Below are 23,602 nucleotides of genomic sequence, written 5' to 3'. Positions count from 1 at the left end.
TAGAACTCATCTCCAGTGACAAGTCCCTCCAGTGTCCTCGTCGTCTGTGGTCTTGTCAGCGCGACTCCATGTCATGCGCATGGCCTCACGCTTCTCAATGATGTAGCCAGTGATGGGCAAGCCTCCGTCATCTTGAGGTGGCTTCCAGTCCAGCTGGACAGAGTCGCGGGTGATGGCCTTTGCTTCCAAAGGTCCCACTGGTTTTCCCGGTGGTCCTAGGAAAACAACATGAAAATTTCATTAAGATGAATTACAAACAACAAAAGATAACTTTGAAGCTCTAAAGGGAAGCATTATATGAGACATCATGTATGGCATAAAAAGACTTACCACAGAAACACAAACACAGAAAAGAGAATAATACATACAAATACAAAGTACAACACAAAGTACCGTATTTGATGAACTACAAGCCGCGACTTTTTTTCAAAAATAATCGCATTGCGGCTTATAAAAAGATGCGGCTAAAACGTTACCTAAACTTGAATAGCATTCACCTAATGGAAGTCGCCGCGGATTTTCATTTCGCTCGATTAGCGATTACCGGTACTTTATTAGCTCTCTACTCAAGACTCGGCGCTTTTCTCTTTCTTTCGCGAATCTTCGTTTGTCAACAAGTCGTCGTGACAAGATAGCGTACAGAGAAACATCGGATGTATCAGGATCTCGCGCGTGCGAGATTTCGTTTTTTTGTGTCTCGCGATAGTTGGAGGAGCGAGAGCCGCCATGTTGTGTTTTCGTCTGCTCGAAATGTGCGCAAAAGTCGTAAATCATCCCAAAAAAGCTTATTCCGGGCGGGACTACATGTGTGTGTTGGTTACAAATTGTGTGTGATATTTTTCTTCAAACTTTATCACTTTTCTTCTTTGTTTCACTTGTTTATTCTCGGAGCCGATTTTGCCAAATACCGTACTTTCGTTGCCTGGTTGTTTTGATTGATTGACACGATCTGATTATATTTTTTTCGACGGCGGCTAATATAGTGACGCGGCCTATACGTGGCTCGTCCCAATTTTTTTTTTTAAAGTCGGGGGTGCGGCTTATAAAACGGTGCGTCTTGTAATCCGTCAAATACGGTACAGTAAAACCTGTCAAATAAGGACACCCTTGGGACCAGACAAAAGTGTCCTTATTCTGCAGGTGTCCTTATTAGACAGGTGCAAGTAAACGCGACAAAGTCAAGTTGAGAGAGAGAGAGAGAGAGTACTGCACATGTACATGTACATTTATAAGAAAAACAGAAGCTGTTTAGATTAAACAGAGAAACATTTAATATTGACTGTTGTAAAACAAGTTTAAAAGCTTTTTATCATATCAACTGTATAAATTTAAATTGTTAAAAAGTTACTGGATCTCATTCATACAACACATTCACATTCACTTCATTCTGCACTCATCAGCTTTTGAAAGAATTTGTCCAGCGTTGTCTGAGTGGACCATTGATGGCAATGTGATTCGCACGTTTGGTTGAAAACCACTCGAACACGGCGTCATTTAGCTCTTCGTATTCGGTTGTCTTCTTCGAAACCCATTTCTGGTCAGCACGTCCGTCTCCCGATTCCCACAACTTCATTATTTTTTCCCGATCGACGCTGATTTTCGAAATCTGCGTTCTCCCACACCCAAGCTCTTGTGCAATCGTTCGGCATGATTTCCCACTTTTATCCTTTGTTCTAAAGTCAGCGCATTTCTTCCTTTTCTTGAATTTGAATTTCTTGCTGCCATCTTGTTAAACACGAATCACTCTTTCGAAGAGAAGATACATTCACTCATACACTTTCACTTCCGTTCCGCCGAACACGTTCCACGCGTTGGATTGGCTGCCTTGGAACTCTAGCAGCCAATCAAATGCGTCGACTTAAAACACTCACCAAGAATAGACTCTATCAGTATTCCAAGCTCTCGTAATCTCTCGCAAACTTCAGAGCATAGCAAAGCATGCGGTACAACGATCTCGTGCGAGCTGCACAAGCCAAGGTTCGAAGTTCTCGCGATGTTCAAAGCATAACAAATAGCGTGTCTCGCGAGAGCTGCTCAGATACCGACTAATATCAACTGATCGATTTATCGTCTTCTTCGTCGATCGAACTTCCCAGCTTGCTGTGGATGTCCGTATTTAGCAGGTATATGACTTATTATGGACCCAAAATACGTGTCCGCGTCCGTAATGCCGAGGTGGCCGTAACGTACAGGTGTTTTACAGTGTAAAGCAGTCCGTGCCGAGACTGACTGTCCGTATTCTGCGAGTGTCCGCTAAGTCCAGTGACCGTATTTGACAGTTTTCACTGTACAGAGTTTCGCAAGCTGACAAACATTTTGCTTTTAAACTAAATAGACTTTTTCAACTTGAGATTGACATAAAAAAAAAGGACACAGTGACTTACCAACAGGCCTCTTTGGTGTAACAGCATCCGACTCAAGCGGTTTGCTGGTTCCCACTTTGTTGATGGCGAAGATTCTGAAGTAGTGCTTCTTGTCTGTGGCCAGGTTCTTTGCCTTGGTCTTGGTCAAGTCACCATCAACAATGGTCACCTCTGTCCAGGTTTCCTGGTTCTGCGACACCTCAATGCGGTAGTTAAGCACAGGGGCACCGCCATCATCTCGAGGCGCACGCCAGTCAAGGACAACACTTGTTGCATCCAAGTGACTGAAGTAGACGGGTCCCGTAGGAGGTTCAGGAACAACTGGAAGATATGTTTGATAGATGGTCAATAAAATGAGTACATCATTACCAGCTATTGTGTTTTCAGCGTAGCAATAGGGCCCGATATTTAGACGAGACAAGTATAATGCCGACGAGTCGAAGACGAGTCGCATTATACTTGTTCGAGTCTAAATATCGGACCCTATTGCTACGATGAAAACACAATAGCGATTATATAGCTATTCTGACATTAAATTCTGTGTTAAAATCATGTTTTTGTCAGCAACAAGTACCAGAATGGTCCATTTCGTTGAGTGCAGACGATGGTTCCCTTTCCGCATGAAGCCACGGAAATAACCGAACATTGAAAAACCCACGGACATGTATTACGGAGAAAACTCGAGATAACCGGATGTTTAGCATTACGTCAATATGCTAGGAATCATATGACGTCATGACGTATCATGCTTGCCTACGTATATTGTATGTTCGAAAGTCTGACTTCTGTTGGGAATTCGCGTGGTGAAGACTGCGGTAAATCTGCAGATGATAAGAGAACAAGGATTGTCTCAGAAGAAACGACTAAATGTTTCAGACCAGTAACTTCATTTCAACATTGCACTATACAATGGACGTTCTATGTGACAGGAGAGTTTGCTGATTTTGTGTTAAACATTGGAGAGATCGTCTGCTAGAATCAGAGATAGGTCGCTTCAGATTGCAGCTTCTGGAAATTTGCTATCGACATTTGTAACTTAGCTTAAAAACATTCCCGAGAAGAATTTTAAGTTTGTAAAGCTGAAAAACATTCCCGAGAAGAATTTCAAGTTGTCAGTGTATGCTGTTGTCGATAGAAACATCGCCGCGTGGTGCAGATGTGTAAACCAGAACCATGCGTCGGCCATTTTACTCAATATGCTTTTGGATGCCATTTTACTCAATATGCTTTTGGATATTGAGTAAAATGGCCGACTTCGGCAGCAATATGCTTTGATGATAGGAAGAGACTATCCAATCACAGCCCCCGAATTCCCCCACGTGTTCATCAGAATAGCTATATACTGGCATAATAACCATATCATTCAACAAAGATGTTGATTCCACTAACATTTGTATCAAAATGATTAAATATTGGAACAGCTCTACTGAAAAAAGACAACTGCTGACTTATCTTTTTTTGCTGTAAATGACATTATTGCTGTGGTGTTGTGATTGTAAACTTGTGCAGCCCAATTGAAACAGAGTAAATATTGTTGTGTTCTAATCGTAAACTTGTGTATCAATTCTTGAAATACCATGCTTATTGTATTGTCTTTGCTCCCTACATTGGACTCCATCAATCAGGTCAACCATTGCAAAAATTCCACAGTTCAAAACCAAATCAAATGACATTCTCACCAGCTTCCCTTGTTGGTTTGACCAGCTCCTTCATCTCAGTTTCTGGCCCAACTCCCTCCTCATTCTCGGCAGAGACACGGAAGTAGTACTCCTGTCCAGTCACCAAGCCATCCACATCTAAAGTCGTCACTGTGCCCTTGGTGGTTCCGGCCTTAACCCATGAACCCCAGTGCTTGTCGCGACGCTCGACGATGTAGGACTTGATCGGCAGTCCTCCGTCGCTGGTAGGTGGCTTCCATTTCAGCGACACTGCTGTTTCTGTGACGTCTGTTGCTGTCAGTGATTCTGGGGCTGATGGTTTCTCTGCAGAGACAAGGAGAGATTCATTAGTTTATAGCTATGGAATTACATATTGTGTGGGCCAAAAGCAAGTTTAGAGACTTGAAAAATGATAAAATTCTGTTGTTCCAGCTATGTCTTCAACCACAGCCATTTAAAATATGTCACGAAGTCTTGGTTTTGAGCCTATTATGTAAACCTTCATGTCTTTCTTTTCCTTAAATAAACACACACAAAAACAAGAAAAGCTTGGAGTTATTAAAAGTTATCAGAATAAAAAGCATACTCACTGTAAGGACTCATTGGTGTGATGGCATGTTCCGATTCCAGAGGCTTGGACTCTCCAGCAACGTTCTCGGCCTTGACCCCGACAAGGTCCTGTCCTTCCTGCAGAAGGAGCAGGTCGCAGGTAAGACGGTCGCCAGGGACACGCTCCACCAACGTCCAGCTTGTCTTCCACGTCTCGCGCTTCTCCACAGAGTAGTGAGTGACTGGAGATCCACCGTCCTTCTCTGGTGTCTTCCAGGTGACCTTGAAGCTGGTCTTGGTCACGTCTGATATCACCAGAGGGCCTGTAGGCGGTGATGGTGGGACTGTTGAGAGAAAAGTGGGGTGGTTTAGTAAGTGTGTCACTGGTTGCCTTATCTTTTTTCAACTGACAGGTTGGGTCATGCAAAAAATATACCTGTGGAGTCAAGTAATGATTGCACATCAGAAAGCAAAATGATATTTTAAGTTTGATGTGAGAACTAGCTGTAACAACGCTAAACTGATTCAACAATGCTTGCTGACTAATCCTCAATCTACAACGTCACTGAAATTAAAAATTTTAGTAATAAATTTTCATTTGATTAATATACTTACCCAACTCACATATAGCAATTAACCCTGGTTCAGTGCTGGTATCGCTGTACGCGTCCCCTTGGTAACAAGAAAGACGCCTCTAAAAAAGAGTGACCGAGACCCGTAAGGGTGTCTAGGCCAGCCCGGAAACGAGGCTGCCTTCCGTATGCGCGCGCATACTCCGCCATATGCATCATTCTAAAACGAAGCCCAACTCACTTCTTTTTTAGACATATATAACCCCACAGCGGGGAGGCGGGAGGGAATAAACGATGTGAGTTGGGTAAGTATATTAATCAAATGAAAATTTATTACTAAAATTTTTAATTAAATTACATATCTTACCCAACTCACATATAGCAGATTGCTACTAAAGGTTGGAGGGCACTTTACCCAAATAGGAATCGAGATTTTGTCCTGCCTCTACCCGAGCAGGTAACCCAGAAACGCATCCTGTCTCAAGGCATAGAAATCCCTGAGAAAGACATCAATGAAGAACATTTCAAGAAAGCCAGTAAGCCGACTCAAGAACTTCCGCCAGGAGATTAAAATGAAGATCAACTAGAGTGGAAGCCCAATCTTTTGCCTCATGAGGCCTGGCTGTAGTAAAGGGCAAGACTGCCCTGCCATTCCCTGCCTGACTCTGCCACCAGCCAAGAGCTTGCCTAGCTATGGTGGAGACCCACTTGGCTAACGAGACTTTCAACATATCTCTAAACCGTACCATGATGAATGAGATAAAAAGAAGTTTCTGAGTCTCCAAACGAGAGTGCACAGTCCGAAACAGAAATCTGCTGAGGGCTCTAACAGGACAAAAATGTACATCAGGATCTCCAAGAGCAATAAACTTGCTCAAGAGAGGAAAGTTGAGTCCGCGCCACCCGAAGAGAGAGGACTGACTGCTCCCCCCCCCCCCTTTTAATTCCTTGCCAACACTTGAAGGCATGCCTAAACAATGTGGCAGTCTATAAAGCTAAGGTTGACTTAAGTAAGTCATTACCTCCACCAAAGTCGATAGAAAAACTTTCTATCCTTAACCAGTGTTTAACGTCGTTTCTAACCGTTCAGGGTTAAAAAGCGACGGAGTTGAAAAATAAGAACAAGAGCTGTTAGAATCAATAATCTGAAAAGATCCATGCAAGCTAGAAAAATCATTGAACCCGAAATGATCAAAAGGCTAAATATGGCTCTGGAGGAGCCAGAATATTGCTAAAAGGTTTAAAATGTGCACGAAGCTGGATTCTCCAAATTCTGCTTACTTGCCAGAAAATTTGAAGGAACCCTAAGAACCATAGATCAGTCTTTCTCCAAAGAGCTGTCCATAGCAAACCTAGCCAGAAAAAACCTTCTGCATAGAACACAGAAACTCTGAACCAAACCCAGAGTTGAGGCAGACGCCCCTAAGTATCTCAAGTGAACCCTTACAGCAGACATTCAAGTAATTCCAATGTGAGAAAGCAAAGATGCCTTCTTGCCAGCCTAAAGAGGTCTGGAAACCAAGATTGCAAAGACCCGTACTGTGCGACCAACAGGTCGCCCAAACTAACTCAAAAAGAGCCCTGTGAAAGCGAGGGTATGGAGCCCCAACCCAAAGTGGATAACAGCCAGCCTGAAGCTTTTCGTTTGGAAACGAAAAACAGCCAAGACCTGCCCTGCGCTTTCCTTTTACCGTGAGATTCTCTTAGTTAGAGAACCCGCGTGCCTAGAAGCGGGCTCAAAAAGAGACCTTTCAAACAAGAAAGAGATTAACCTCTAGCCAACAGAATAATACTTAAAGGGCAGAGGCTTACTCTCAGGTAAAAAACGGCAAAGTAAAATCTTTGTATATGAGTCCTGTCGGACCACAAAGATAACCTGTTAAACGAAACCGCCCAAGCGAGAGACTAAAAGCCAGTTACGTACAAACGAGCCAATCATAAAGAAAAGATGCCGCAATCTCCCAGAGCTAGGAGACCTTGATCCAACAGACAGTCTCTCCTTGCTATCGCCATCACCAAACCCGAGGGCGGTTCCATAGAACGAAAAACAAGAGAACCTAAGTCCTTAAGCTTGGAGTTACCCGAAGCCTACAGAAAGCGCTCCGCGAGTGACACGCTACTTGGGCGTAAGAAACAAGCTAAAGCACCAACACCACCACAGGCAAATAGTCGTGCGTTGCCCACAAAAGTAGTGGTGACAAAGAAGACTCGCTTGCGAAAACTTCCGCAAGAACAAGATGACCCCGCCAGAGGATCTAAGAACTTAACACTCGAAGATTCTCCTCAGAAAGCTCAAACCAACTACAAAATGCCGCGAACCGCGACACAGCTGAAGTATGAGCCTCCCCATTTCCTCCTCTTGTTCCAGCATCATAACGAACATCGAAATGATGAGAACCAGTCACCCATCCCGATAAGGCAAAAACTTGCCAACAATCGGAAAAGTTTTGAAAAGTTTCAAACGTCATAACACCATGCCAGATCTCCATCCACCTGACTCACGCCAGCTGGAAGACTGGAAGAGAAAGTGAAAACAGCCTGTAAAAAAGGCAAAGGAACCGCAGAAACGGAACCAGAAGCCAAAAGCTGAAAAGTGCCGACTACCAACACCACAGTGTTAACAGTAGAAGGATATCCCGTCCTGCACCCAGAAGTCACAGCCGCAAAAGCGAAAGCGCAACAGGCCGTGGATAAGTAAACATCGGGACCACCCGGTTGCACAGAAACACACCGGACGATCCCGTTGTACCTCGAACCATTTCAGCTGCGAGCGCCACTGCACTTGCTAACTTGAAACAGAACCTAAAATCAGTGCTTTACAGAAAAACAGGAGCACCTTAATCTGAACAGCCTTCATGCACCTCCGTGCAATCCGGAAGCTGACTCCATGCTAGACTTAAATCTCCAACAAAGAATCAGCCCTACTGCTCGCTTCCTGCCCCCCTGCTCGGTATCAAAGGTAGGAAAGTGACCCCCAGAGAGACTCGCATGGTCAACCCAAGAATCACCCAGCCCACCAACTTCCTGCCCCCCAGGGCGGAAGCTTACGTTGCCTAGGGCTCTTAGCCGCTGCTGAACGTGCGCCAGAAAGCGGAAGAACAGACACGGTTTCAACACTTCACCGCACAAAGCTTGCTACCTCCTGCGAACGTACACCACTTTCACCGGAGAACCCGGCTACACGCGGCCCTTTGCCAACTCCAGGGCAATGGACAACGATTCCCGGAAGCTGAAGTGAACATCCTGTTCCTCCGAACTTCCAGAAGTCATCAAACCGAATAGAGGTGGAGGAAGTAAAGCTTTGCTCTCAACCACCCCCTCCAGTCAAAACTTAAATGCCGTTTTCGCCGCCCACGTCACTGCGCTGGACAACCTGAACGGCAAGTTAAGCTGGGTGTCGTCCATCCCCGTGAACGCACCCTCATATGGAAGTAACTTCGTTATCCTCTCCTTCATGCTCGCAATCGCAATCGGGAAGGTGACCCCCGCCTTTCGCGGTCCACCAACTTCCACAATACTTAAATGCCATTTTCCGTCGACCACGTCACTGCGCTGGACAACTTGAACGGCAAGTTAAGCTGGGTGTCGTCTATCCCCGTGGACGCACCCTCATAAGAAGGTTTCCTCGTTAACCTTTCCTTCATGCTCGCAATCGCAATCAGGAAGGTGACCCCCGCCTTTCGCGGTCCACCAACCTTCACAAAACTTAAATGCCGTTTTCCGCCGCCCACGTCACTGCGCTGGACAACTTGAACGGCAAGTAAGCTGGGTGTCGTCCATCCCCGTGGACGCACCCTCAAATGGAAGTATCCTCGTTATCCTTTCCTTCATGCTCGCAGTCGCAATCAGGAAGGTGACCCCCGCCTTTCGCGGTCCACCAACTTCCACAAAACTTAAATGCCGTTTTCCGCTGCCCGCGTCACGGCGTTTGGACAACTTGAACGGCAAGTAAGCTGGATGTCGTCCACCACCGTGGACGCACCCCTTCCTGCCCCCTGGGCGGAAGCAGATGCCTTTCAACCTGACCACAGTCTACCGACGAGGCGGGAAGAAAAGGAACATCTGTTCGCTTGTCAGGGCCCTTAGCACCCACTGACACCCCGACTAAGCGGTGGATATCAGCCAGTGTTTCAGAACTTTCACCTGGGATTAGACCCGAGGCTACTCCCTCAAGACAACGCTCACGTGGAGTACACATACCTTGTGAAGAAGGACAGACGCCGGAGACCGTGAACTCCCCACATAAGGTCACAGCAGGGGACGAACGACCACTGTCCAGAGACGAACACACAGCAACCCCGGCCGGGAGAGCACGTAGTTCTGCCTTTGATGACGCAGTGCCAGCTGCCAAAGCAGAAACCTGTGAACTTAAAGTCAAAAGCAAAGAGGCCGCGTCTACAGACGCAAGCCCAATAACAACATGTTTAACACCGAGCCCGGACTAATCCGTAGGCTTAAAACAAAGGTGGCCACTGCACCCGGTGTTCACCGGCGGTCACCCATCCAAGAACTAACCGGGCCCGACGTTGCTTAACTTCGATGAAAGGACGAGAACCGGTGCTTACAACGTGGCGAGGCCGTTGGCCGGCAAAATGGGGGTTCCGGAATAGTCACCAGTGTAGTAAACAAACTGGAAGCGGACTTGTCTACCGGCTAAGCGGGTAAAACAATCAACACATCAAAAGATTTTTAGCAAGAGAATCTACAACAGAAACGGACATAGACCGGATTGTTTAGACTTCCTAAAAGCTTTCTAAGGAGAAAAGGGCACAGCAGCTACCTATTAAGAAGCTGCCCTCTTCTTAGCATTGTCAGCCATGACGGAAAAACGACTCACGAAAAAATTTCTGAGAAACATCGCAAGTCCAAAATACGGCCAACAAAATTGCCAAAATCAAGCAAAATACAAGGAACGACCTCACCTCAACATAGTTGTGAAGTCCAGATGACAAGAAGAGACCAAGAGGAACGAAACAAAGTCAAAAAGACTAAGTAACAAAGGCTGAAACAGCCAGAGCGTACAAAATGCGACCAGTCCCACTGACGCTGAGTTTTTAGAATGATGCATATGGCGGAGTATGCGCGCGCATACGGAAGGCAGCCTCGTTTCCGGGCTGGCCTAGACACCCTTACGGGTCTCGGTCACTCTTTTTTAGAGGCGTCTTTCTTGTTACCAAGGGGACGCGTACAGCGATACCAGCACTGAACCAGGGTTAATTGCTATATGTGAGTTGGGTAAGATATGTAATTTAATTGCAATTCAACTCACAGATAGGCTTTTCCATTTTCACTGGTTTGGCTGTCTTCTGCTTTTCGCCAATGCCCACATCATTCTCTGCGGACACAGCAAAGAAGTAGTCCTTCTCTCGCTCCAGATCAGCGACAGTGCACCGAGTTCTGAAGCTCTCGACTGTGGTGACCTTCTCCCATTTGTCTGTGCCCTTCAGAGACTTCTCTATGATGTAGCGACGGACCCTGGATCCGCCATCGTTCTCTGGTGGGGTCCACTCCAAGGTCAGGCCGTCCTTGGTGATGTTCTTGATCAGCAATGACGCTGGTGCATCAGGAACACCTAAAGTTTAACAAACATTAGTCAATTTTGTATCAATATGTTTAAGACACATACGTTCAGACAAGAGACAGTAGACCAATGTTGAAAGAAAATATTACATTGGAACCTTTCTAGTAAGACCCTCCATTATATGAGACTCCCTCTACTACAAGACCTGAATTGCTCACATGTTTTCTTCACAGTGTCACTAAATTCACCTCCATTATAGGACTCTCTCTCTATTAAGACCCACATTTCTCAAACTCTACTGACATATCACAATCCCTTCAGCTATTGCTCCATATTTGCAAACACTCGCAGTCCAGTTATTTCAAAGGTTTTCTTCTTATGAAAAGAGACTTTTCAAACACTTACTGAGGATCTTCTCTGGGCAGATGGGTTCTCTGGACTGCAGAGGCAGGCTCTGTCCCTCAGCGTTGACTGCGATGATCTGCAGCATGTACTGGCTGTCCGCAACAAGGCCGGTCAAGGTCACTTTGGTTTCTGTCGTCTCCTGGACGGTGGTGAAGGTGGAACGAGGGATGATGCGGGTCTGAACGATGTAGTTGGTGATGGGCGTGCCACCGTCGCTGTCCGGAGCGGTCCAAGACACATCTGCTGATTTATCTGTGACGTTGGACACGCGCAGGCCTGTTGGTGCTGATGGCACATCTGTCAAGAGAAAATTGTGTGATAAGAGTTTGAATGCTGAAGTACTGTTGGTTAAAGACCTGGGGAGCATTGAATGACAATGGGATAGTGAAAAGTTCAGTTTCACGAATGATCGCATTTTAATGATGAGGCTAGACGATCATTACAATATGTGGAAATTAAAGCATGCATGACTCTGGCAACAAAACTTCAAGGATTTTTATTTCTCTGCTGCACTTTCTCTGTTCAACTTGAAAAGAAAAATAGTATATCAAGATTATTGTTTAAGCTGCCTAAATCTAGTTTGTTTGTTTGCTTAACGCCCAGCCGACCACGAAGGGCCATATCAGGGCGGTGCTGCTTTGACATTTAACGTGCGCCTCACACAAGACAGAAGTCGCAGCACAGGCTTCATGTCTCACCCAGTCACATTATTCTGACACCGGACCAACCAGTCCTAGCACTAACCCCATAATGCCAGACGCCAGGCGGAGCAGCCACTAGATTGCCAATTTTAAAGTCTTAGGTATGACCCGGCCGGGGTTCGAACCCCGACCTCCCGATCACGGGGCGGACGCCTTACCACTAGGCCAACCGTGCCGGTTCTAAATCTAGTTAAACTTCCCTTGTTCCTATCAATACATTTTCATGCCAGGATTTAATGCTCTTCATTGAACAATACTGACATTTCTGCTTTGAGACCGAGTTAAAGTAAATCATTCCTTAACCCCAACTCACCATAAGGACTCTTGATCCTAACAGGCTTGTCCATCTCCAGAGGTGGACTGGGCCCAGCCTTGTTCTCTGCCATCACACGGAAGAAGTAGTCTGACCCAGTGGTCAAGTTCTGGATGGTGTTACTGGTCATGTCGGGACTGATCTTGTCCACACGGCTCCAGGTGGAGCGAGGGAACTCGCGCTTCTCCAGCACGTAAGCTGAAAGCGGCAAGCCTCCGTCATCCTCTGGAGCGCGCCACTCGATGGTGGCTGACGTTTTGGTGGTGCTCAGGACCTTGATGGGTCCTTGTGGTCTGGATGGTGGCTCTGGAAAAACCACAAAGGAGTGTTACTGCACTTTGGCAAGAACAGTGTGCATAAAATCAACATAACTCTGCAGAACATTTGTTTCCATTACAAAATAATTATGAGCAAATGTACAGGTTGTCAAATGCTTGTGAAAGATAAAACAGTTAAGATGCACATACAAGTTCAGTTAATGCTTGCAATTCCTGAATATCAGAGACCAGTGCAAACTAAACAAAACATCAATTCTCATAAACATGTTCGCTTTCCGTCAATGTTCTCACCGACGCCATCTTTGTTTAGCAGGCTAAAGCCGACAGCTGAATCGGCCCGTTCATGAATTTTCGGGACGGGCGCTGTGGCGTGGTGGTAAGACGTCGGCCTCTTAATCGGAAGGTCGAGGGTTCGAATCCCGGCCGCGGCCGCCTGGTGGGTTAAGTGTGGAGATTTTTCCGATCTCCCAGGTCAACTTATGTGCAGACCTGCTAGTGGCTTATCCCCCTTCGTGTGTACACGCAAGCACAAGACCAAGTGCGCACGGAAAAGATCCTGTAATCCATGTCAGAGTTCGGTGGATTATAGAAACACGAAAATACCCAGCATGCTTCCTCCGAAAGCGGCGTATGGCTGCCTAAATGGCGGGGTAAAAACGGTCATACACGTAAATACGTGGGAGTTTCAGCCCACGAACGAAGAAGAAGAAGATGAATTTTCGGAATGAAGACACTCGGTGAAAGGGAAACTTAGTCCCAAATGGAAAGTTCATATTCGGGTCGAAGGTCCACTTCCTTTGATACGGAGGTTATGTTGTCATTATTTTATCGGAGATTTTATCTGGAAAATCGACTTTAGGGTTGTACAGATCGAATCCAATGGAACCACAACAACTACTCTACCCCCCCCCCCCCCCCCCATTTTTTCTCAACGGATTTAGACGATTCAGAAAAATGGTCCTGGGAACGAACTTTTGGGCGGAATTCCGCCAATTGGCGGAAGAATCTCATCCCTGATTTCAGCTTTGTGGCTTAAAAATTAATTAATGACTTTGGTCAAAATCTGAAAATTGTAATCAATTTTTTTTTTTATTTACATAAAACGATCCAAATTTACGTTCATCTTACTCTTCATCATTTCCTGATTTCAAAAACATATAAATATGTTATATTCGGATTAAAAACAAGCTCTGAAAATTAAAAATATAAAAATTATGATTAAAAATAAATTTCCGAAATCGATTTAAAAACAATTTCATCTTATTTCTTGTCGGTTCCTGATTCCAAAAACATAGATATGATATCTTTGGATTAAAAACACGCTCAGAAAGTTAAAACGAAGAGAGATACAGAAAAGCGTGCTATGCAGCACAGCGAAACCACTACCGCGCTAAACAGGCTCGTCAGTTTCACTGCGTTTTGCACGGCGGACTACGGTCATTGTGAAAAAATGCAGTGCGTCAAGTAATTTGAAGCCTCCCTAAAATGGGGTGTTCAAGCTAGACCTTTTTAAAGGGCAATTTCATAATAACACGATTTTAGAGGTTATCAATTTTTGCACAGAAAGAAAATCAAAATGATGTGAAAGTGAAACTTGGCACCATTACTTTGTCCAAAACAAAGCACCAATAATACAGTGAGTGTGGTTTGTGTGCATTATTCCATTCCAGTTTCCACAGCTTCACATTACTATTGCAATTTGATGCAAGCAAAGAAAAAGAAAGCTCTCAATACTAAAACCATGAATCCTTTGTTCAGATCTAGTACGGTACTTCCATAGTTGTTTGTTTCAGCTACCCCCTCCCTCTTCCCCATTGTTCAAACTTACAAAGATATTTTTTTTAATGAAATTCAAGTGCCAGAACTATGGGAGAGATCCCCCTCCCCCTCAATCTCCAGTAGAATCTTTGACCTCATGAAAAGGATTTACCAAAGAAGATTCTGACAGACGAGTGATCGCATTTGGGTACATCTGTGACTTTCTGTGCGTGTTCAACACATTTTAAAAACCATCCGAAGGCAAATCTTGTTTAAAACAACAACAACAACAACAACAACAACAACAACAACAACAACAACAACAACAACACGTTTTTGAGCGGATTGTTGAGATTCGGTGCTTGATGACGATAAAATAATTTTTCTTTGAAACTAGCATTTAATCTGAACTGAAAGGGCGAGTGGTATTCAAACTCTTAGTCCGGTGGAAATCTGGTTCAAAGTCAATAAAAACGTCAATGGAATATTGTTTCTAACACTTACTTATTGAAGGGTTAAATGTTCTTAACAATATTTTCTGTTTGAAAAACAAAAACAACAAACATGCTGAAAACGCATGAAAAGTCACAGCGCCATTTGCATTTGCCGTCTAGATAGACTACATTGACTCATTGAGCGATCAGTCGCATCAGTGTGAACAGTTGCTTTTGCAATAACAGAAAGGTACATTTGAACCAAATATATGCTAATGAACTATTAAAATACCAAAAAGACAAGGCGAATCATAAATATATAGGTGAGGAAATGATTACTTTTTCCACACTGCTTTGAAGAGTCCATATCATTTTTGGCGGCATCAGGAAGTGACGTCATGCAGAGCGAGTCTAGAGAGTGACTTCCCCATAACCAGGAAAAAACCGATTCGAAACACACTTCGGTGTGTGAAATCCGTAAACACAGCTAACCGGAAAAAATGTCAAAATGAGACATCCTGTTCAAATCAATTTTTTTGATGATAAAATAAGATTTCCTGCATTGTACATGCTTTGAAAAAAATGGGTTCCTAAAATGAGACCCCATTTTTTTTCAGAGCCCCATTTCAAGAGGATGTTAACTGCTCTGTGACCTCACTTTGACACGATTACAAGCACACACACACACACACAATCACACACACACACACATACGCGCACACAGACACACACTACTACTACTACTACTACTACTACTACTACTACTACTACTACTACTACTACTACTACTACTACTACTACTACTACTATTACTACTACTACTATTACTACTACTACTACATCCTTCTACAAAGTACAATATTTTTGATAAAAAAAAAGTTTTAAACGTGAACAATTAAGAGCAACAAATAAACCCATGTACAATACAATCACGTTGAATGTTAAAGTAGGTTGTATATATGTATATATAATGTGTATCTGAAATTCAACGTCCCATCAATATTACTGTATCAAAAATAAAACTGGTAAAAAGATGCATACATATTTTGTTTGTTTGTTTGTTTGCTTAACGCCCAGCCGACCACGAAGGGCCATATCAGGGCGGTGCTGCTTTGACATATAACGTGCGCCACACACAAGACAGAAGTCGCAGCACAGGCTTCATGTCTCACCCAGTCACATTATTCTGACACCGGACCAACCAGTCCTAGCACTAACCCCATAATGCCAGACGCCAGGCGGAGCAGCCACTAGATTGCCAATTTTAAAGTCTTAGGTATGACCCGGCCGGGGTTCGAACCCACGACCTCCCGATCACGGGGCGGACGCCTTACCACTAGGCCAACCGTGCCGGTATGCATACATATCATATATATACGTAATAAGAAATGACATGCACGTCGTGAGTAAGAGTGGGTTTACATGCCTATACAGTTAGTGACGGATATTAGTCAAATGTATAAGTAAACAAGTCGCGTAAGGCGAAAATACAATATTTAGTCAAGTAGCTGTCGAACTCACAGAATGAAACTGAACGCAATGCCATTTTACTCGTAGCATCGTCAGGCCACCGCTCATGGCAAAGGCAGTGAAATTGACAAGAAGAGCGGGGTAGTAGTTGCGCTAAGAAGGATAGCACGCTTTTCTGTACCTCTCTTTGTTTTAACTTTCTGAGCGTGTTTTTAATCCAAACATATCATATCTATATGTTTTTGGAATCAGGAACCGACAAGGAATAAGATGAAAATGTTTTTAAATTGATTTGGACAATTTAATTTTGATAATAATTTTTATATATTTAATTTTCAGAGCTTGTTTTTAAACCGAATATAACATATTTATATGTTTTTGGAATCAGCAAATGATGGAGAATAAGATAAACGTAAATTTGGATCGTTTTATAAATTTTTATTTTTTTTTTACAATTTTCCGATTTTTAATGACCAAAGTCATTAATTAATTTTTAAGCCACCAAGCTGAAATGCAATACCGAACCCCGGGCTTCGTCGAAGATTACTTGACCAAAATTTCAACCAATTTGGTTGAAAAATGAGGGCGTGACAGTGCCGCCTCAACTTTCACGAAAAGCCGGATATGACGTCATCAAAGACATTTATCAAAAAAATGAAAAAACGTTCGGGGATTTCATACCCAGGAACTCTCATGTCAAATTTCATAAAGATCGGTCCAGTAGTTTAGTCTGAATCGCTCTACACACACACACACACACACACACACACACACACACACAGACACACACACACACAGACACACGCACATACACCACGACCCTCGTTTCGATTCCCCCTCGATGTTAAAATATTTAGTCAAAACTTGACTAAATATAAAAAGACAACCCTAAAAATAATACTGCGATAAATTTCTTACCACAAATAAAACATAAAGTATTCATTCCCGTGTATTTTAATTCAAACTGTCTATGCAATTAAAGGCACTTTACTTGGCTATCTGGCACACTTTACTTGGCTATCTGGCACACTTTACTTGGCTATCTGGCACACTTTACTTGGCTATCTGGCACACTTTACTTGGCTATCTGGCACACTTTACTTGGCTACCTGGCAACTTTCTTTAGAAATGTGTAATCAAACTTTACTTTTACAGGAGTCACGCTTAAATAAGGGTGCGACAGGGGGTACGAAAATTGTCGCAATAACTGTTTTGGGGTGGCGGGGTAGGGGTTCGATCCACTGTAAAAAAAAGAAAAAAAAAGAATTGTCACATACTTCGGCTAGATAGCCAAGTGGAGGGCCTTTAATGGCAAAGACAGTTTGAAATGATATGACACGGGAATGAATTTTTATTTAGGGTACGGAAATGGGTGCAATCATTGTTTGGCAAAGTTTAGTTGAGAAACAAAATCATGCAGAGTAATGGTTCCACCACAAGAAGAAACATAGGTAGCGGGGGTTTCTTGAATATACCTGAAACCTCTCCTCCTTACGAGCCATTTTACGATAGCGTCTTGAACAGCCGCGCTTCAGAACCAACAGGAAAGCACAATTGCAACAGCGGTTAAAACAGAAAACAATCTATCTGCTTTACTCCACTTTACTAAATGAGTTCGAAGGCACCTCATAAGCAGTGACTAGAATATGTGGCACACGTAGGAAAAACACAAGAAAGGTAGGCAGTATTTGAACCGCGGCTTGGAATAAAACACAGAATGTTTGCCGAATGTACATGCATATAATATCTATTATATGGTATCTATCATATCAATATAATATCTATTGAACTATGATCACTGAAATTTTATTTTTCAAGTTTTGTGTGTGCTAAAAATGAAAATCATTCAAACACTTACACCGACTGAACAAATCCACTCACATCTGTTTTTCGTATGGAATTTACGCCGCTTTGTATGTTTTTTACCCTACGATTACCCTGAAAGCCTCAAAATAATTGGGTGAAGTCAACTTCGCGAAGTCTACTTCAAGCAGCTGGCTGCATAAAAGCTTTGACACGGCGTTTTCGTTACAAGACTTCGGGAAGTTTTTGCGAAGTCGACTTCGGACTCAATTAAAGATCGCCGTAACAAAAAGACAGCGTGGGCTGTTGAACGATTCCGTTACTGGAACTTCTCTCCTAACTTCAACACCGACTGTCTCGATCTGTGTAAAATGTCATATGCTGGTCAACAATACAAATAGCGTACAGTGTCCCAACTTACTCAGTCTGTCCACGCGTAGCGTACAGTGTCCCAACTTACTCAGTCTGTCCTCGCGTAGCGTTCAGTGTCCCAACTTACTCAGTCTGTCCACGCGTAGCGTACAGTGTCCCAACTTACTCAGTCTGTCCACGCGTAGCGTACAGTGTCCCAACTTACTCAGTCTGTCCTCGCGTAGCGTACAGTGTCCCAACTTACTCAGTCTGTTCACGCGTAGCGTACAGTGTCCCAACTTACTCAGTCTGTCCTCGCGTAACATATAGTGTCCCAACTTACTCAATCTGTCCTCGCGTAACGTATAGTGTCCCAACTTACTTAATCTGTCCACGCGTAACGTATAGTGTCCCTACTTACTTAATCTGTCCACGCGTAACGTACAGTGTCCCAACTTACTCAATATGTCCACGCATAACGTACAGTGTCCCAACTTACTCAATCTGTCTTCGCCTAACATACGGTGTCCCAACTTACTCGATCTGTCCACGCGTAACGTATAGTGTCCCAACTTACTCAATTTGTCCAAGCGTAACGTACAGTGTCCAAGCGTAACGTACAGTGTCCCAACTTACTCAATATGTCCACGCATAACGTACAGTGTCCCAACTTACTCAATCTGTCTACGCCTAACGTACGGTGTCCCAACTTACTCAGTCTGTCCTCGCGTAACGTACAGTGTCCCAACTTACTCAGTCTGTCCTCGCGTAGCGTACAGTGTCCCAACTTACTCAGTCTGTCCTCGCGTAACATATAGTGTCCCAACTTACTCAATCTGTCCTCGCGTAACGTGTAGTACCCAACTTACTCAGTCTGTCCTCGCGTAACATATAGTGTCCCAACTTACTCAGTCTGTCCTCGCGTAGCGTACAGTGTCCCTACTTAATTAATCTGTCCACGCGTAACGTACAGTGTCCCAACTTACTCGATCTGTCCTCGCGTAACGTATAGTGTCCCAACTTACTCGATCTGTCCACGCGTAACGTATAGTGTCCCAACTTACTCAATCTGTCCCACGCGTAACGTACAGTGTCCCAACTTACTCAATATGTCCACGCATAACGTACAGTGTCCCAACTTACTCAATCTGTCTACGCCTAACGTACGGTGTCCCAACTTACTCAGTCTGTCCTCGCGTAACGTACAGTGTCCCAACTTACTCAATCTGTCTACGCCTAACGTACGGTGTCCCAACTTACTCAGTCTGTCCTCGCGTAACGTACAGTGTCCCAACTTACTCTATCTGTCCTCGCGTAACGTGTAGTGTCCCAACTTACTCAATCTGCCCTCGCGTAACGTGTAGTGTCCCAACTTACTCAATCTGCCCTCGCGTAACGTACAGTGTCCCAACTTACTCAATCTGTCCACTCGTAACGTACAGTGTCCCAACTTACTCAATCTGTCCAATCGTAACGTACAGTGTCCCAACTTACTCTATCTGTCCACGATCGAAGATGTGTCCATTCTGGTCAACGATGGTGTCCATGCCATGGTCCGACAAGTCCGAATGGTCATTCCAGTCAGGCAAAATGTCCATCCCCGCTTGGTCAGTGTCTGTGTTTGAGCTTTGTTCATTTGTATGCACGTGATCACCACTGCCGTGGTCATGATGCGAGTTTGACCCGGAAGTCTTAGAGTCGACTGGCGCATGCGCAGAGTTGTGATCTGTTTCGTGCGTGGAAGAACTTTGTCCTGCAGAATCCTGCGCGGAATTGTTAGTGTGCGAATCGTGTGCGGGATGGTTGCCTAAGGGCGTGGTAGAACTATTTTCTGTCGCGGAATGATTAGTAGTGGAGTCATGCGCAGAGTGGTCATGCGGCTCGAGCGTTTCAGAATTGCCGTGCGTTTCAGAAGTAGTGTGATCAGACACTGGTGCAGAGTTATTAGTAGCGGAAGCAAGCGCAGAGTTACTATTTGTTATATCTGTTGCAGAGTTGTTAGAAGCTGCATTTGCTACAGAGCTGTTTTCAGGACGGCGTGACGCTGCAATGCTATCACTGATAGTTTTCAGTACTGACTCTATGTCGAAACCAGTTCGCATCAGTAGAGCAGGGGCGATGGTTTTCTCTGCCGACGTCAGCGGTGAGAATAATCCGACTGAAAGAAAATATTGCAACAGAAAACAAAGTAGCACATGTATAATACTTACGTATGGTGATAAGAAACAACATATGACTGGCTGGTTGCATAATAGGCCGTCAGCCATTTTCTAGAGGAGGGGGAGGGGGGGGGCGGGGAAATCGAAGTATGTAACGCATACAGAGAGAGAGAGAGAGAGAGAGAGAGAGAGAGAGAGAGAGAGAGAGAGAGAGAGAGAGAGAGAGAGAGAGAGAGAGAGAGAGAGAGAGAGAGAGACTTTGGAGTAAGGACGGTTTAATTAAAGTTGCCTATACGGCCGATACAATGTACAACTTTAGGAAAACAACAACAAAAACAGCAAAAGCAGCAGTCACAGCCACAAGACGGCAAACACCACTCCCACCACCACTAGCAACAACATATTGAACATATGTATTTCCCTCCACCGCAGACTATCGTGTGATGCTTGGCTTTACTTGGAACGAGAGCAATCTTTTTTTGTGTGAAACACCTACCCAAAATCTAAATCCTGGTTAATTCATGTGCATTACATTGTTGTTGTTCTTGTTGCTGTTGTTGTTTTTGTTGTTGCTGTTGTTGTAGTTGCTGTTGTTGTTGTTGTTGTTTTGTTGTTGTAGTTGTTGTTGTTGTTGTTGTTGTTGTAGATGTTGTTGTTGTTGTTGTTGTTGTTGTTGTTGCTGTTGCTGTTTTTGTTGTTGCTGTTGTTGTAGTTGCAGTTGTTGTAGTTGTTGTTGTTTTGTTGTTGTAGTTGTTTTTGTTGTAGTTGTTGTTGTCGTTGATAAATCATTTGTTTCTAAACGACAACATCTGCTAAATTAATTCAGCCATAATGTTCTACTAAGCACAGAACGCAGCCAGGCTTTTCTTTTGGTTGTTCGTATATCGCCATGTGCAATAATGTTTTTCTTTTCATTTTCATTACTTTATTGTCCCATCGCTGGGAAATTCGGGTCGCTTCCTCCCAGTGGAAAGCTAGCAGCAACGGAGTCGCGCCACCCAGGTGTCTGCGTGTTTGGGTGTATTCAGCCACCTGTACTTATGGCAGAATGACCAAGGTCTTTGACGTGCCATTGTGGTGACACGGGGGTGGGACATGGCTTCCGTCTATCATGGGTCTGCACATAAAGTTGACCCGTGTTCGAACTTGCCACCTTTCGATCACAAGTTTAGTGCTCTACCAACTGAGCTATCGGGCCCTTAGTTCTTGTCTCCTGTAAAAGCCTGAGTAGACCTGAAGCGGCTGACCATGTTGTTTACAAAATAAGGTAGGTATTCTTAGCACAGACTATATTAAAACACAAATTAAAGTTCTTACCAACAAGCATGGATGTGACCAGGAATGTCCGCCCCATTGTTCTTCAAGCAGAACTGAAAATAAAAACAAGTGAACGTTAAAGGTCCTTGTCTACATTTTTATACCGAAATCGCCATTTGACCATTAAAATGCAGAGTCTGTTATCTACAAATATCAACAATACACCCCCTTTCGATCAGGAAAGACGAAGCCAGTGTAGCCGTTTGAAAATTCATTGTTGTATTCCAGCGTAGTACTCATAGTAGGATATCCTTATTTGGAAAATGCCAAGCGCAAAACTCCTCTCAAATCCCGTGCATTTCGTGCGTTTAAAAAAAAGCGTGGACAGCGCTCCAGTGTCAAACTGTTGCTGCACTTGTTTGGGCGTGGCTATAAGCATAGTGACATGAATTTGATTGGTCAGTATTTTTAGGCAAAGCACATGTTCTCAGCAAACAGAAAACAAAATATTGGAAGCGTGAGTCACGCTACCCCAAAATAAAATCTTTTTTTACATATATTTTTTTTCTATAATTTTTTTTCCCCATGGTTCATTCATCATCTATATATATATACGACTAGTGTCTGTCTGTCTGTCTGTCTGTTCGCGATGCACGGCCAAAGTTCTCGGTGGATCTTTTTCAAATTTGGACACCGTATTCAGCTACACCCCGGACACAACCTCATCGATGAGATATTTCAACACGTGCTCTCAGCGCGCAGCGCTGTGCGCGCTGAACCGATTTTTTTGTTTGTTTTGTTTTGTTGTCGGGATCCACTACCAGTAACTCTTCCTTATCTTCTCCAGTGTTTTCAGCCGCGATTATCTCCCTTCCTCCGTGTGGCGTCAATCCATATTCCCGTTACTACGTTACTATTTTTAGAAGGTCACTGCACGTTACTATTTTTAGAAGGTCTCCAGTGTTTTGCGCGTTTATCTTCTTTCCTTCCGTGCAAAGCCGGGTCCCAGGCGCAGCCTGGTATTCGGCTCTACTTCTTCCCGGTGAAGCCGGTACCCGGCGAAGCGGGTAATCATCTAGTTTGACATAATTTTGTATCGAAATCTAACCATAAGATTATTGAAAAAAAGCAAAAATGTAGACGACCACCTTTAACGTTTGGCAGGAATTGTTGTGGGTGAGAGTATATTAGATTTTTAAAACTTTTGCGACTAAGCGCCTGCTTGTTTACTTGACGCAGTTCAGCTATTTCACACGGGGTACATCCTTCTACTTGCTGCCCTGCGGTGCTCTGTAGCCTTGATATTCAATCACATGAATGGGAATAATGGGACTCCGCCTTATTCTTCAAAGTAACTTGCTGGTCACTTATATTCCCAGCTTTAAGTCATATTGAATGTGTGTGTGTGTGTGTGTGTGTGTGTGTGTGTGTGTGTGTGTGTGTGTGTGTGCGTGTGTGTGTGTGTGTGTGTGTGTGTGCGTGTGTGTGTGTGTCAGTGTGCGTGTGTGTGTGTGTGTGTGTTCGTGTGTGTGTGTGTGTGTGTGTGTGTGTGTGTGTAATTGCGTGCGCGTGTGTGTGTGTGTGTGTGTGTGTGTGTGTGTGTTTGCGTGTGTGTGTGTGCGCGCGCGCGTGCATATTATGTGTGTGCGCGCGCGCATGCATATGTGAGTGCGCGCGCATTCGAGCTTGCGTGTGTTTGTACATGTCTGGTTGCGCGCGCGCGTATGTGAAATAATTCTCATTACAATAATATGCGCAACATTTTATATAATTGTATATAATTCGTGCTGATTTTCCGCATTCTAACGCAAATGTTAAACTCGAAGCAAAGCTAAAGATAGCAACGGACAAGAGAGACACCGTCGTCACGGCTGGCTGACCAAGGAGGGAGGACACAGGAGCGGCTTGTCTCATCAAGATAAATGGTCAATGAATCAAGATAAGGTGGACACTGTGATACGTCAACAGCGTTCACCAGTCCTGCTTCCTAACCTCCGGATTCCACAAAGA

General features: G+C 44.2%; 2 protein-coding genes and 1 long non-coding RNA gene across 3 annotated transcripts in view; all 3 read right to left on the bottom strand.

The window, feature by feature from the left end:
* Positions 1–6: 6 nt before the first annotated feature.
* LOC138957714 (immunoglobulin superfamily member 22-like) lies at positions 7–3,997 on the bottom strand. Its single transcript, XM_070328774.1, has 3 exons — positions 3,970–3,997; positions 2,385–2,684; positions 7–215 (listed from the first exon to the last, which is right to left on the bottom strand). The coding sequence occupies exons 1-3, from the start codon at positions 3,995–3,997 to the stop codon at positions 7–9; spliced, it is 537 nt and encodes a 178-aa protein (XP_070184875.1).
* LOC138957716 (M-protein, striated muscle-like) lies at positions 2,709–12,217 on the bottom strand. The gene is made up of 5 exons (XM_070328777.1): positions 12,083–12,217; positions 11,069–11,365; positions 10,412–10,714; positions 4,612–4,914; positions 2,709–4,345 (listed from the first exon to the last, which is right to left on the bottom strand). The coding sequence occupies exons 1-5, from the start codon at positions 12,210–12,212 to the stop codon at positions 4,026–4,028; spliced, it is 1,353 nt and encodes a 450-aa protein (XP_070184878.1). The 5' UTR covers positions 12,213–12,217; the 3' UTR covers positions 2,709–4,025.
* A 7,417-nt stretch (positions 12,218–19,634) lies between these two features.
* Positions 19,635–23,602, bottom strand: part of LOC138957717 (uncharacterized) — a 4,756-nt gene continuing 788 nt past the window's right edge. The window contains exons 2-3 of the long non-coding RNA XR_011453144.1: positions 21,653–21,705; positions 19,635–20,334 (exon numbers count right to left, since the gene is read on the bottom strand). This is a non-coding gene — a long non-coding RNA (uncharacterized lncRNA). The remainder of the gene's footprint in view (positions 20,335–21,652; positions 21,706–23,602) is intronic.

This window comes from Littorina saxatilis, unplaced genomic scaffold (genome assembly GCF_037325665.1).
Source record: "Littorina saxatilis isolate snail1 unplaced genomic scaffold, US_GU_Lsax_2.0 scaffold_1070, whole genome shotgun sequence".
NCBI lineage: Eukaryota > Metazoa > Mollusca > Gastropoda > Littorinimorpha > Littorinidae > Littorina > Littorina saxatilis.
The sequence above is the reverse complement of the archived record's forward strand: the minus strand, read 5'-3'. Positions and strand labels throughout refer to the sequence as shown.

Excerpts from the sequence above, each read along its gene's own strand:
- LOC138957714 (XM_070328774.1), bottom strand. The coding sequence starts at position 3,997 with ATGGTTGACCTGATTGATGGAGTCCAAT. Across the intron at positions 2,685-3,969 it reads CCTGATTGATGGAGTCCAAT|TTGTTCCTGAACCTCCTACG; the intron begins GTAGGGAGCAAA and ends CATATCTTCCAG. Across the intron at positions 216-2,384 it reads TACACCAAAGAGGCCTGTTG|GACCACCGGGAAAACCAGTG; the intron begins GTAAGTCACTGT and ends TTGTTTTCCTAG.
- LOC138957716 (XM_070328777.1), bottom strand. The coding sequence starts at position 12,212 with ATGACCAGTAACACCATCCAGAACTTGACCACTGGGTCAGACTACTTC. Across the intron at positions 10,715-11,068 it reads CTGCCCAGAGAAGATCCTCA|GTGTTCCTGATGCACCAGCG; the intron begins GTAAGTGTTTGA and ends GTTAAACTTTAG. Across the intron at positions 4,915-10,411 it reads GAAAATGGAAAAGCCTATCT|TCCCACCATCACCGCCTACA; the intron begins GTGAGTTGAATT and ends TTCTCTCAACAG.